Source organism: Rhineura floridana, chromosome 9 (assembly GCF_030035675.1).
Source record: "Rhineura floridana isolate rRhiFlo1 chromosome 9, rRhiFlo1.hap2, whole genome shotgun sequence".
In the NCBI taxonomy this organism is placed as follows: Eukaryota; Metazoa; Chordata; class Lepidosauria; order Squamata; family Rhineuridae; genus Rhineura; species Rhineura floridana.
This window is the reverse complement of record NC_084488.1, coordinates 84,364,005-84,377,885: the sequence shown is the minus strand read 5'-3', so window position 1 is coordinate 84,377,885 and position 13,881 is coordinate 84,364,005. Positions and strand designations below refer to the sequence as shown.

The following is a 13,881-nucleotide window of genomic DNA, read 5'->3' as shown; positions in this document are numbered from 1 at the left end:
GTTGGCAGGAGAACTTACGTTTTGAAGTTTAATTGTTGCACTGTTACATTAATGATAAGGACCGTGGGAAGCCGAAGGATTCCTGCTTTTGTGGATTGGTAGATTTAAAGTGGCAGGACTGTATTACACCAATTCATCTTCTGGGCTCCTAGCAACATTCCAGGAACTTCACTTCATACATCATGGTTCTTACTAGGGAAGGATATAAACAACTTGGACTAGTTCCTTCAGTGGAGGACATCTCGAGAAGCAGTAAAGGACATAATCAACGAAAGATCACAGACTTTTACGGCCCAAATCTGAATGATTGGCCTGCCAAGAACCTCTTGGATCTGAGTGAGCCTGAAGAAAAGGGAGTCTGTTTAGAATGGTCCTTGGGCCCGCATTGCCTAATGAAAGTACTGCCAGGGGATATCATGAGGACAGAGGAATGCTCCCTGGCAGTAGAATTGGAGCAAGCCAGCTCCTCAATCACAAATTCTGCACAAATTTACAATCCTATTCAGTCACAAACATATGGGAGTCTTGTGAATACTGTTACGTCTCCACAAGAAGAGACCGCAAAGATTAACCATACGGAAAATTGCACTCCCCATCTGCCCCAACGTTCCCTTTCTTCGCCATGCCATCCCTTGGGGTGTACAGGAGCTTGCTGCAAAGATATCGAGACTGATACGGTGGTAAAACTTCTTAATTCCCAGCTTGAATTAATCAGGAGCCTTTTTATAAACTGGACGGAAGACCTGGCGCTAATTAAGAACTGTTTAGCCGAGTGCATGGGGCTTTTGTCTCTGCTAATGACTTCAGCTCTGCCCAGCTTAAGGGGGGCTCCTCAGTCCCCATGTCTCTCCAAGATAATCCCTGAATCAATGCCCAAGCCTTGGGCTGATAGGGACTCTAACCCCTTGCGTGAACTCAACCCCCTAACCGAGGAGCCTGTATCCGAAATACATCAGTTGGTTCCAAACACTCCTTTTCCATCAACTTTGAATTATACTTCTATGAAGCGAGGTAATCCCGTTGTAGCCCTTTCCAAAAAGGGTTCTAAAAAGAGCTTTAAACAGAAAAATTCTAAGTTCCAGTTAACTTCAAAAAAGAAAATGAAAAATATCAAAACTACTGGTATTTCTAGAAAGGGCTACAAAATGAACTTTAATAAGCTTTTTAAGGCACTGGACTCTGAGGAGAAAGGCCATGCAGCACTGGCTTCGGCTCGGCGAGCAACAAAAAAAGATAATATAATCAAAACCAATATGATAGAAAGTAAACAGGTCCCCAAGCAAAGTCTTGAAGTCCTGCCCCTGGACGATATTGCATCAGCCTCCTCACAGCTCCAGACAAACTTAAAACAGTGCTCTAGGGGTGTTGGTTCCTCAAGTGGACTTGAGGCCCGAGTTTGGTGTGAGTGCCTCTGGTTATCATCTTTGGGGCAAAAGAAGTGGTGTCTCTTGTTAGAGGACAGGTTGCTGGTCTTTACCAATTATCCCAAACCATATGGTTGGAAGTTGCAGTGGGACCAAAAAATCCATCTATTGAAGCTTTTACCAGTCGAAATTAAGACCTCTTTGGACATAGGCGCAATAGAGAAGGTCGAATATCTCTATCATAACTCGATAACAGCTAGAGCTCTTGTGTCTTTTACTTCACCCTCACTCATGGATCTAGTTTATTCATATAAGGAGGAGTTTCAACATAAAGACATTGGGGTTAAAAGATACTTCAGAGATTCTTCTCCTCCTTTCCCATTGATTATACACGGGAAGGGGCCATGTTTTGCTCCCTCAATTCCAGAGAGGGAGGAATCTCAAATTAGAGTAACCCTCAATTGCCCCAACCTCCCTAAAATTCCAACAACTGACAATCTTGAGCCATCCACTCCAGGGGTACTAAATCCAACGGACAAGCTGGAATGGATGAACCTTCCTTGGAGCAATATGGCACCGTCCATCGAGAATTTCTGCCCTGAAGAAGTTTTACTGTTAATAGTTTTGGGGCGTTACCTGCACAGGAACAACATGAGATTTTGACTTGTTTGACATCTTTGAAAAATATTCTCATGAATTTGTCCAACAGTAATAACAAGCTTAAGCAGAATGATCCCAACAGGGCAGAGCCTGACCCTATGGCTACGCGTCACCCCTTTCCACCTGAGAACTCCCTGCTGCAAGAACTCAGGCCCTCAGGTACAAACCAACATAGCTCCCCAGCTCGGAGGATCCACCCCTCCTCCGTATGCCTCTCTACTACTTGTTTGGGGCAGCAAGTGGTAAATACTGAGATAACCATAATACATCCACCGAAAGGAGAGAATTCATCGTCCTTTCTACATGAGGAACCATTACACCCACCGATGTATTATGACTATAGCCACTCTGAGCCAAAACCCTATGATTGGCTAGCTGTACGGTGTTTGGAACCTCATGAGTGTAGCCCTCCAACACGCAAGGACAGTACCATGGCTTCGTTGGTTCAGTCTACGAACATTTGTGATTTTCCTATGAATTGTTGTGTTCTGAAGTCTCCACAGATCACACTTGACAAAATTGAAGAGACCATCTGACTATGTCCCCCGCTTGTCCCTCCTTATCCATCAAACATTTACCACGGGCCTGCCCAGGTATCTGTATTGTTCTGGAATGTAGCCGGTTGGGCAAACTAGGCTCGTGATCCCGAGTTTCTTGCTTTTATACAGGGCTATGACATCGTTCTTTTACAAGAAACTTGGTGTAAAGACAATTTATTTTTGAGTAATTTTTTGGTACACTCGCTTGTGGCTGCCCCTAGTATCAAGGGGGGGTCTATCAAAAGGGGGTCTATCTACCCTAGTCACTACTAAACTTGGTATCCTTACAATGAGGATTGGGGCCCTTGACAACTTAGCATTGGCCTTATTTCTCAAATTTTCTCTTTTCTCCATAATATTAATTAACGTGTACATCCCCCCTTTAAATAGGAAAGCTGAGATTAGAGACGCTTGGAAAAAGTTGGAGGGGTTCATTACTAAGCTCCTAAACGATTATCCCGAAGCTTCGGCTTTGATAGCTGGAGATTTTAATGCTAGGACTGGAGCTAGCGACAATGAGCTGTATTCACATTTCCAGCTTCCACCGCCGATTGCTGAACCGGAGCACTCCCTTCCTCAGAGGCACTGGAAGGACCAGAAATGCAATCTTGCTGGGTTATGCCTTGTACAACTGACGAACTCTCTTGACTTAGTAATTTTGAATGGTTCCATAAAAGGTGATGCTCGCGGGGAATTTACATTTGTAACCAACCTGGGGGCGTCCACCATTGATTATTGCATAGTCTCCTATAAGTTCCTTGATAGGGTGTCTTACTGTGAGGTGGGGACGAGGGGCGATAGCAACCACTTACCTTTGTCCTTGACCCTTAATCTTGGAGCCCAAGTAAATTACCTGGAGTGTGAGCCATTGTTGAACTCGTTGGCCAAGCAAAGATCTGCCCGTATAAAATGGTCCCCAAAATTGGGCGCCACTATGGCAAAATTCCTCCAGTCCGAGGAAGCTCTTCGTATGCGTGAATCTTTAATAACTGCACAAAACCCAGCTGTAGTGATCAAACTTTTTCAGGAATTCATTTCCTCTATCCGTCAGTTCTTAGCCCCGAAAATTTCTAGAAGGCTCAGGGCCTTACGACACAACTCTAAATCTTGGTTCGATCGCGAATGTGTTAGTTTAAAGAACTTACTGTTAGGTAAATATAATGTGTATCGATCCTTAGATCTACCCTCCTTACCCGTGAAGTATTTTGAGCTTAAAAGGAGGTATAAAGCGTTAATTAAAAAAAAAAACAGCGTGCCAGGAGGGAGGATTGGGAAAATTTAATAAGAGCAGTCAGAGCAAGAGACCAACCAAACTTTTGGAGACTGGTTGCTGGGGGGGCAGTCTGTTGCTTTGAATGCGGACTTCTATATTTCTCCTAATGTGTGGGAAGCACATTTTAGGTTGATTTTTTCTAAGTTCGCTCGTAAAGACTGCATAGATGAGGAGACCAACCAATTGAAATTGCTCCCCGATTGGCCCCCAGTTTCAGTTTCGGAAATTGTCTCGCTTATAGGCAAACTCAAATCAGGCAAGGCTCCTGGAAGTGATAATGTACCTCCAGAACTTCTCAAGGATATTGTGGACCGGTGGGCACCACTTTTGGCTGCCCTCCTTACACATATTGATCGAACAGCTTGCATCCCAGATGATTGGAGATTGGCCATTGTAATTCCTATATTCAAGAAGGGGAAGCGATCTGACCCCACCAATTACCGTCCAATCAGCCTGCTAAGTATCATTAGCAAGCTTTATGCTTCCCACCTCCTTGATAAACTCCAGGATTGGCTTGAAGCCGATAAGATCCTAGCAGAGGAACAAGCTGGTTTTAGGGTGGGCCGTTCCACCCTCAACCAGGGGCTGACACTGCAACATCTTGTTGTGCGTTTATTGATTTTAAATCCGCATTCGACTTGATCCCCAGGGATAGGCTATGGGAAAAACTAAAGGAGTATAATATAGACAGGCAATTACTTACCCTGATCCAGAGCCTGTATGGGAACACCTCCCTGAAAGTTAGATGTAACCAAGCGGGTCAGCTATCAGTCCCTATTCCAACATACAATGGTGTTAAGCAGGGGTGTGTCTTTGCGCCATCGTTGTTTAATTGCTATATTAATCCGCTAATTAAACATCTTGCCGTAGAAAATGCCCATCCTCCCATGGTGGCGGGTAGACCATTGTCGTCTCTTCTATATGCCGACGACGCTGCCCTCCTGTCTTTAACCTGTGTAGGTTTGCGTTGCCATCTGAGAGCGCTTGGTTCCTTTTGTAAGTTAGAACATCTTATAATTAACCACGATAAATCTAAGATCGTAGTATTCTCCTGTAAAAGACTTAAACATCGTTGGAGATTGAATAACCTCCCAATTGAACAAGTCCCATTCTTTAGATATCTGGGGATTGTTTTTCATGCATCGGGCTCTTGGAATTATCATTTAAGAAACGTGGCTCAAAGCTCTCAGAGAGCCATTAGGGCGCTTCTCTCATTTTTTTTTTCTAGAGGGGGCCAATATACCCCTTCGGCAATGTAGATCTTTAACTCCAGAGTAATTCCCCAACTCTTATATGGTTCACAGCTATGCCCTCAGGGAAATTATGCCACCTTGGAATGTGTTCAATCAAAATTCATCAGGTGCATCTTAGGGCTGCCTAGTTGTGTACCAAATGTGGCGTTACGCCGGGAGATAGATACCCTGCTGGTTGAGTCCTGGGCTTGGATCTATAGGTTAAATATGTGGCTCAAGCTGTTTTTTTTCCCCTTGGGTCTTGCCCCATTAACCCTCACTGACTCATATCAATCTAGATGGAAACGTATGGTGAACTCCAAGTTGTTGTCCATGGGTTTCTCATAGTCAGCTATATTACAACTGGGTTATTTTAAAGCTAAAGAACTTATCTTGCAACGTATCAAAGATATAGAACTTCAGCATAATATGAGTCAATTGCCAGCACTTGCTCAAATTTGGCCCAGTGTAAAGTCACTTGCACCGGTGACTTATTTAACCTCCCTGAGCATTCCCAAGTACAGAAGGGCATTTTCTCTGGCCAGATTTAACATTCTCCCCTCCGCTGTACTTGAAGGGAGGTACAAGAAAGTGCCCTTCATAGATAGGCTCTGTATCTGTGATTCTGGAGCGGTGGAAGTCGTGGAGCATGTTATACTACACTGCTCCCTTTACTCAGATCTTCGTACCTTATTTATTTATCCCTGCCTTTGTAAAAGATCTAGAATCCTTGAAGAAAATAAGATATATCTCTTACTTGAAGACCGAGATCCATTCATCTCGGATATGGTTGCGAGATTCTGTGTTGCGGCCATGGCTCGCAGAAAGAGCTTGGTCCAATCATTTTAATCCCTGTTATAATTTTATTATTATCTGGTATCTGGTAAAGTCTATTTTTGTATGCTTGTACTTTTATATGTGCCGAAAATGCTGGTCATTGACTGAATAAACTACTATTATTATTAATGTGCTTAAGGTAAACATCAACACTGTTTTGCAGCCTTGAAGAAAGACCAAGTTAATACCCATATTAACTATAGATCTCATAACCTACCTTCAGCATCTCATCTACATATACAGAGTCCACCATTGAAAAGGTAACTCTTTTAACCCTACAACTGTATAATCTAATGCAGCTACTGTAGGAAATCAAGTTTGTTACCTTTTAAAAAATATTTTAAATTTGCATTTTAAACTTTTGTAACTTTTAAGAGATTTTTTTGCTGAACAAAATTTAATATCCAATATCCTCACTTCTACTTATTCGCAGTGTTCTCATGTAAGACTAAGCCATAAAGTATGGTTTAGTAAGCTATACTGTGCATAAGGTGAATGCTTGTGCACATAGTCCAAGCACTCCTGCTTCACTCTTTGTTTCACAGTTGCCAAGTTAGCTAAACCATAGTTTGTCGGCTTAGCAACTGTAGTCTATTAGGGCAAAACAAACCATGATCTTGGGTTTGGACATCACACTAACCTAGCCCTGTCATGGTTTGTTTACCCACTTGTGCAAAGGGAAAAGTGGAGTGGGAGCATTTGGGCTGTGTGCATAGTATAGCTTACAAAACTATACTCTGTGGCTTAGCATTATGTGCGAACACAGCCATTATGTAGCAACTATTAGGTTTTCAGGTTTGATAGTAATTTAGGGCATTTGTTGAAGCAGGCTTAAACCAAATCACTGAACATTGGCTTTGAAATTATATTTTTGAGATTCCAATGTGTAATGGCAATGCAATGCCACCTGGGCTCCCTGGGAGGAAGGGTGGGATATAAATTTAATAAATAATAAGGTTGTCTTAAAGGCCCCATCACCCCAGCCAGCATGGCCAAAGGTTTGGGATGGTGAGGGTTGTAGTCCAACAACATCTGAAGGACCACAGGTTCCCCATTCCGGAAAACCTTAAGACAATCTTGCATTGTCATTCTTTAGAAATGTCTATGTTAAATTGCTGTAATGCATTCTCTGTGGAACTGCTTTTGAAAAACATCTAAAAACAATTAGTTAGTGACATCCAAGGTTATTAAATGGGATTCACAGCTCTGAACTCATTATTCTAGTGCTTAAAGATCTGTGCAGGTTCCCAGTCTGTTTCCAGATGTATTTCAAAATCCTAAACAATACCTTCTCCTCTGTCAATATATGAATATGCTATGATTATCACTTTAAGCTTTGCTTTGTATACTCCTGCCATAAGGTATTAAGTGGGTGGCAACCTAGAAAAAGCTTATTGATGATGTCCATGATTTGAAACTCTCTGCAGTCATAATATGCAATATTATTGTGCTCCCCACAGAATCCCTGTTGGGGGAGGATCAAGCCACCCAGTAGCAGAATATTGTCCCGAGCTATAGTGTGTTTTCCTTTTCCCATAGAAATGAATGACAAGTCTTCATTTGCTTGCAAAGAAAGTGGGCAGCACTCAAGGACTGTTTTGAGATGGTATTTCTTAAACATGCTGTCCTGGTGAATCAGCCATTGAGAATCAAGCCTACTTATATCTATTTAGTCTGGACTGCTAACCATCATAGCTCATTCTGAATGCTGTGTAGTGTTGCAAACTGGTTTCGCTCTTTAAAATAAGCAGATGAACCAGAATAATTGAAATACCACGAAACTTCTGTTGTTGACTTCCGCTAGAACTGGGTTGCAGTTTGTGTTTTCATCCTTTAATACTTTGCTTTCTAGGATTGACATACCTGGTTGCAATAAGTTTTTCCCTTCATTAACACTACAGACCACTTTAAAAGACCATACTGAGAGAGAAATGAAGAACTATGCACTTACTGAGCAAAGCTCTGCACAGCGGCCTAATGGTAAAACAAACGTACTAGTACATGGTGCTGACAATTCAGCTTGTTACAATGCTGAGAACTTAACCGCATCTGAAAAGGTTCAGAATAGTGAATCTCTATCTTCCCATTTGGAATTGCCTCACACGAGAACAGTTAGAACCAGACCAGCGCTTGCATTTTTCTTACAACAGAATATATCCAAACCTTCCTACACTGAAATGGCTTCACCTGGTGAGCGTAAACTTCCCTTGTATAGTGGCAGGACTGCTGATGATACACCAGAAGCAATTTACCAAAATCTCCCTCCTCCTTTACCACCAAAGAAATATGCTTTGACTAGTTTGCATGGATCAGAATATGACTCTACCATAGATTTGAAACTAAGAGAAGTACCGGGCACAAATCCTTCAAACAGTGAAAGGCACGTTATAAGTATAACTTCAAAGACTATACCTGAAGCAAGTCCATTTGCAGGTGAAGAAAGACATAAAGGATCATTTCACGGGAATGAGTCTTCCAAGATGAATTTTCCATCAAGTTTATCAGTAAATGACCTGTGGGCTGGATCTAGTAATCCTATAAATAAGGGGGCTTGCCTCACAGGACAAAATGCTAGCTCCCTGGATGCAAATGCAAATGATATTGTATCTCTTACTACTTATTTTTCAGTTGACAACTGTATGACTGATACATATAGGATGAAATACCACCAGAGACCCAAGCTGTATTTTGCGGACACTGGCATGATAAACAAAGAGACATCTTTGCCACCAAGTGGAATGCAGCTGAGCACTTCATACCACAATACCTCTGGAACAAATTATCCCACAGCTGAGCAGAGACATAAACCTAGCATTGGAAATATGTATTGCAATAGGTAGAATATGTAATGAGTGAGAATAAATCCTTGGCACTCCAATGTGTTGCAATATTTAGGTTTCCGTATTTCATCTAGAAGTTATAGCTGTTGAACTATAGTTTTGCACATGCATGATCAAGAAAGATGTGGAGAATTTTGGTCCTATGTTCATGGATCTGTCATTTTTCTGCTTTAACAATATTTGCACTCACTATAAGCTAATGCAGAATTATTCTACCAGAACTGTTACACTTTTAAACTCATAACCTATAATAGATCCCCTTTAAATTTTCATTTGATAAATACGAATAGTTTGCTTTTTGCAATTAATGAATGCTGTTCCTTTTTAATGACTTGGTTTAAAACAAGATAATTTGTACTAGTTATCTTGAGATTAATTAGTACAAATAATTATGAAATACTTCCTTTTGGTTTTGATTTCATAACTGTTTGAAATTGGTTGCTAATTATATTTTAGGGCACTTTCTTTAGATTACATAATGCAAATCATATATCCTTTAATCTTCCATCATCACTTTGTTTATTAGTCATAAAGACATAGGAACCTGCCTTACATTGAGTCAGACCATTGATCCATCTAGCTCAGTATTATCTACACTGACTGTCAGGGTCTCTCCATGGTTTCAGATGGGAATTCCTCCTAGCCCTGTCTGGAGATCCTGGTGACTGAACCTAGCATCTTTTGCAAATGTGCTCTATCGCTGAGCCAAGGCCCTTCTCCAGTAAGGAAATGTTTAAGGACAATCTTTTGTCTTGATTGTCAAGATCTCTCATGTAGAATAGTCTTTAACAGTTTTGGAATAGTGGGTTTACAGTGGGGAAGCCCATCCCATAACTTTTGCTGTAATGAATTATGGCTGAAATGTTATCAATATTATTTATTCTGTGTTTATACTTGCATGTATCTTTGGGCTAAGTTTGCAATAACAAAATAGTACAGTTCTCATTGGGGTCAGTACCACGTTGGATTTCACTTGGGAGATTTCCCCCACACAATGAAAACTATGCTCCTTATGTAAAGTTTTCACAATATGGAATGCTTTGTGTGTTTGCATGCGATATAATTCTTTTTTCTTATCAAGGCAATTTCAAATAAACTCCTTGTGTGAAAACTAAAGTTACAGACCTACATGAACTGTACTACCTCATTGTAGCATGTTTGAGTCTGTCCTTAGTATATGTAAGCCAAGAAAATTATTTTAGTTCAGAGGTAGACAATGCATGGCTTAAATATTCTTGAAGTTACTTTATAAAAGTACTGACCCTCCCTAGAACCCTATCTATCTTGCAAGCATGTGAAAAGAGAAGTGCATTTAATGGGAGTTGACTTTCCCTTCATATTCAGGTACTTTTAATTAAAAAATTACAGTAGTTCTAATGCTATTGTTGCCTTGCTACACTGGTAAAATGGAGCTTTTTCTTGCTGTTGTAGGTGCACTTTATAACTATTTTAGTCTTGTCTGCAATCCTATAAATGCTGATAGGATATGCTGATATCAGAACTATGCACAGAATGTTACGTACAATAAGAAAAAATTACCAGAAAATAACAATTTATCTTGAGTTTTGTGAGTCAGTTATTTCCATTGTCCTGGATACCTTTAACACAAGTATGTCCATCAGATTTTTAGTATTTGAAATGATGCCTTAATAAGTGACTTTGAATTTATTTTAATAAATAGTAGCTAGATCTTCAAATAGCAATAGCTGGTGTTCCACACAGCATACATTAAATACTGCGAATTCTGCGTAGCAGTTGGATGTAGTAGGGGTTATTTGGGACTGTCCTTGTGCTGCAAGAGAGATTTTCATAACGTGAGTAGTATAACTATATTTTTATATTAAACTTGCTCTGGAAAACAGTATTTATTAATCTCTGCATGTGGAAGATACTGTTGGTTTTCCTAAAGTTTTATTTCAAACTACAAGCAGGGCACAATATAAAATATTCCCAGGAGTGCCTTCTGTGGAATCAATTCCTTTTTGAAGGTTGAAATGGAATTCTCATCTAGATACTGTAGGATAAAAATAGTTTTTATGGCACAATACTCTTTTGGTGGTATTCAACAATGTTGTCCTGTTCGTGCAAGGACTTCCACTTGCACAATGGAACTTCTCCTCCCCCTCAGGTGTCCCCCCATCTGTTCTGCAGGTTGCACCAACTCTCTGGAGAAGATTTGGGGGATGCACAAAGGAGAAGAGGGAGGTGAAGTTCCATTATGCAAGCAGAAGTCCTTGCATGAACAGGATGACTTGGTTTGATAAAACCCTTCACTTTTGATAAACATTTCGAATAAAGTAAGGCCTTCAAGGGGTGGGAGATAAGAATAAATGCCTTTTAGTTTTAAGCAGTGATTTTAAAAGACTCCAAATGCTTGCACTGTGGTTGGATTAAATACAGAACATGTTTGTACTTTTAACCAAATGGTGACAATCATAGTTACCCAAGGGTAGTAGAGACTTTAGGTCTGTTCAAGACATTGCTTTGTCCTAGGATTCTATTTGGTGTGAGATGAGAAGCAGGCAATGACTGCATTGTGAGATCCCACATTTATTTGAGTGTGGGATCTTTCTGACCCAGTCATAACCTGTGTAGACTTGGGAACCGAGTAGTATCTGAACAGGCCTCTTGTGTTCACGTTAAGTGTCTTGACCATAAACATAACCTAAGATTTGTTGCTTATCAGTATGTATGCAGCAAACCAAATTATCTTGTTGCCTCTCTTTCCTCCATCAGTAGTGATTCTGCAAATGGTAATGCTTTATTTAAAGCGTGTACATATAACACTTATGACTGCAAGTGAAACTGGACCTTTTCACTTCAGTGTAAGACAGAAAGAACTTAATCTAAAAGCAGCTGTGTAAAGTTACTTTTTCTAATACTTGAGGGGTTTTTGTTTTTTAAAAAACTTTTCTATCTCATTCCTTATACACAGATAATGTGTAATATTGTTTTAAAGACTTAATGGGTAGAAGTGGAATTGTGACAAGTACTGGAATCTTTAAATGTATAGTTGAAAGCTCTTACTCAAATTATGTATTTGAATTTGCAGTATTTATGTAAATACTAACAAATGTGAATGACCTGCTGTAAGAGCGTTATTACATTTTAAAAATGTGCATAGCAAGTATTCACTTTCTGTACAAATGAGAAATGTTTGACTTGTAAATTTGTTTATAAAGTGCTAGTAGGCAGTTAGCAAACTTACTCTGTTAAGAAATAGCATCATACATTCTGAAGTGTACATATCGTTTAGATGTTTGTTTCTATCCTTTCTAGATGACCTTTTGCACAGATTTGTGGCTACCAGATAATGCTTCTGTCATAACAGGTGGTCAATTTTTATAACTGACTGTGCACTCTTAAGTAGCTAAATATTTGCTAGCAAATGTGCAGACATTGATTTTGACTTTTCCAGGGTGCCTATTTTTATAATTGTTCCCTTCAGATTATAGATTTGTATGACTTTTGTAATGTTAAATGCATTTAACATGTCTTGTAAAAAATATTTTCATTGTCTAGAAAATTTTAATCCAAATCATTTTTCCGCCCAGTCAACTGTTAGATAAAGAAGTTACCCTATACAGTGTTTATCTACTGTGTGTGTGTGTTCATTCCTAGCAAAGTTTGAGTTTTACTACTTGCTTTTTTTCAAGACACAAGCTCACGAGTGAAAGCCCCCTCAATTTGGGATTGTGAACCTTCACTTATCAAATGACACAAAGACCAAAACACCTCAAAGAAAATCAGATTCTTCAGCAACTTGCTTCTGTTCTGTTGCATTTTCCAGCATTGTATCTAAGAATTAGCCAAGCGGTTTTTACTCATTGTGGGTTTAGTGAGACTTACACTCTTGTAAATAGGTGCTTGTGGTTCACCACCTATTGGCCTGCAACTCCCAACATGTCTAATCTTTAGACATTGTTGTTCGGACCGATGGGAGTTGTTTGGGAGTCTGGAAGGCCATAGCTAAGCCGTCTGTGCTGTTAAAGCTAATGAAATTAATGCTGAATTCTTTGATGTAAAATACTGTGTGTAATGCATGACAAGTTCAAGGTTAGGTTGTAGCCTTAAATAGAGTAGGAATTATAGAGCTGGAGGCAGACTTTAAAAAAGGCAACTAGTTGTCTAAGAAGGTCAGATCATGTTAGCTGTACCCTTTTAATTTTAAAACGCAAAACATAACAAATATTCTGGAAGTTTGAAGATGAATTTTTCAATGAGACTTCTTTACAGTGAAACTGAAGTAGTGTATTTAAGTGCTATCTAAGTATGCAATGCATAACTGAAAATGTCCTTTAAAGGGATTAGAGCAGTGTTTTTCCCCAGGTAGCCTGCCATCATGGGGTAGTCATAGCGCCACCTAGTGTCTGAAGGCAAGAATGTACTGGAATTAATATCTGTAGTGAGCAAGCCCCTCCTGCTCCAGTTTCATTCTTGTCTTCGTCTGAGGCTGTTCATCTCTCAGTAGCGTAAGGCTAGAGTAGGATTAGTTTTCAGTGTGTGTGTTTGCTTAGTGCATGTGTGAGTTTGGTGTTTCCTTGGTGGGGTGGTGCTTGGCTCCCCCTCGTTTTCCTCCTCGTTCCACCTTTTCTTTTTGGGCTTCGTGGGGTGCGTTGAGGGTTCTCTCGCCCCTGCCTTCAGCGGCAGCGTCCCTTTTCCCCCCCTCTCCTAAGGTGGGTAAGAGTCCAGTGCTTTCGCGCCTGGCTGTACCGCCTTGGTTCCCAGCCCTGCTGCATTCTTGCAGCGTCTCTTTGGGACCTGCTTCCCAATGCCGCTTCCTTTTGAGGTTTCTGCGTATGGCTCTTATCGCCTTGCCAGCCACTGCCGCAGCTCTCCCTGTGGCCACTCGCCACCTCAGCCGCCGGCCTCTCTCAGCCTCCGGGGGCTCGCGGGCAGCCGCTTCTTGGTGACTCACGTCTGTTTTTCCCCAGACTGTCAAGTGCCCCTGGGCAGCCACGAGTTCTGCGACCGCCATTTTGGTTGCCCTTCTTCCTAAATTCCCCGCCCTTTTTAAAATTTGAATTTCCCACCCTTTTTTATTCCTCCTGTGATTGAATTCACAGTGAGTAATAGGATTTTCTACAGAACCTTTTTTCAATTCAAGTACTGAGGCTACTGCTCTTAGTACTGTGG

The 13,881-nt window shown here is 40.7% G+C and overlaps 1 protein-coding gene across 3 annotated transcripts in view; it reads left to right on the top strand.

Moving 5' to 3' along the window:
• USP53 (ubiquitin specific peptidase 53) overlaps nucleotides 1-12,344 on the top strand; it is a 55,210-nt gene extending 42,866 nt beyond the window's left edge. For 2 of the 3 annotated variants that reach the window (XM_061585229.1, XM_061585230.1), the window contains exons 15-16: nucleotides 6,045-6,165; nucleotides 7,758-12,344. In XM_061585229.1, coding sequence (XP_061441213.1) covers nucleotides 6,045-6,165; nucleotides 7,758-8,745 — 1,109 coding nt within the window. In that variant the 3' untranslated portion in view covers nucleotides 8,746-12,344. The remainder of the gene's footprint in view (nucleotides 1-6,044; nucleotides 6,166-7,757) is intronic. The other variant, XM_061585231.1, reaches the window with a different exon arrangement.
• The last annotated feature ends 1,537 nt before the right edge of the window (nucleotides 12,345-13,881 follow it).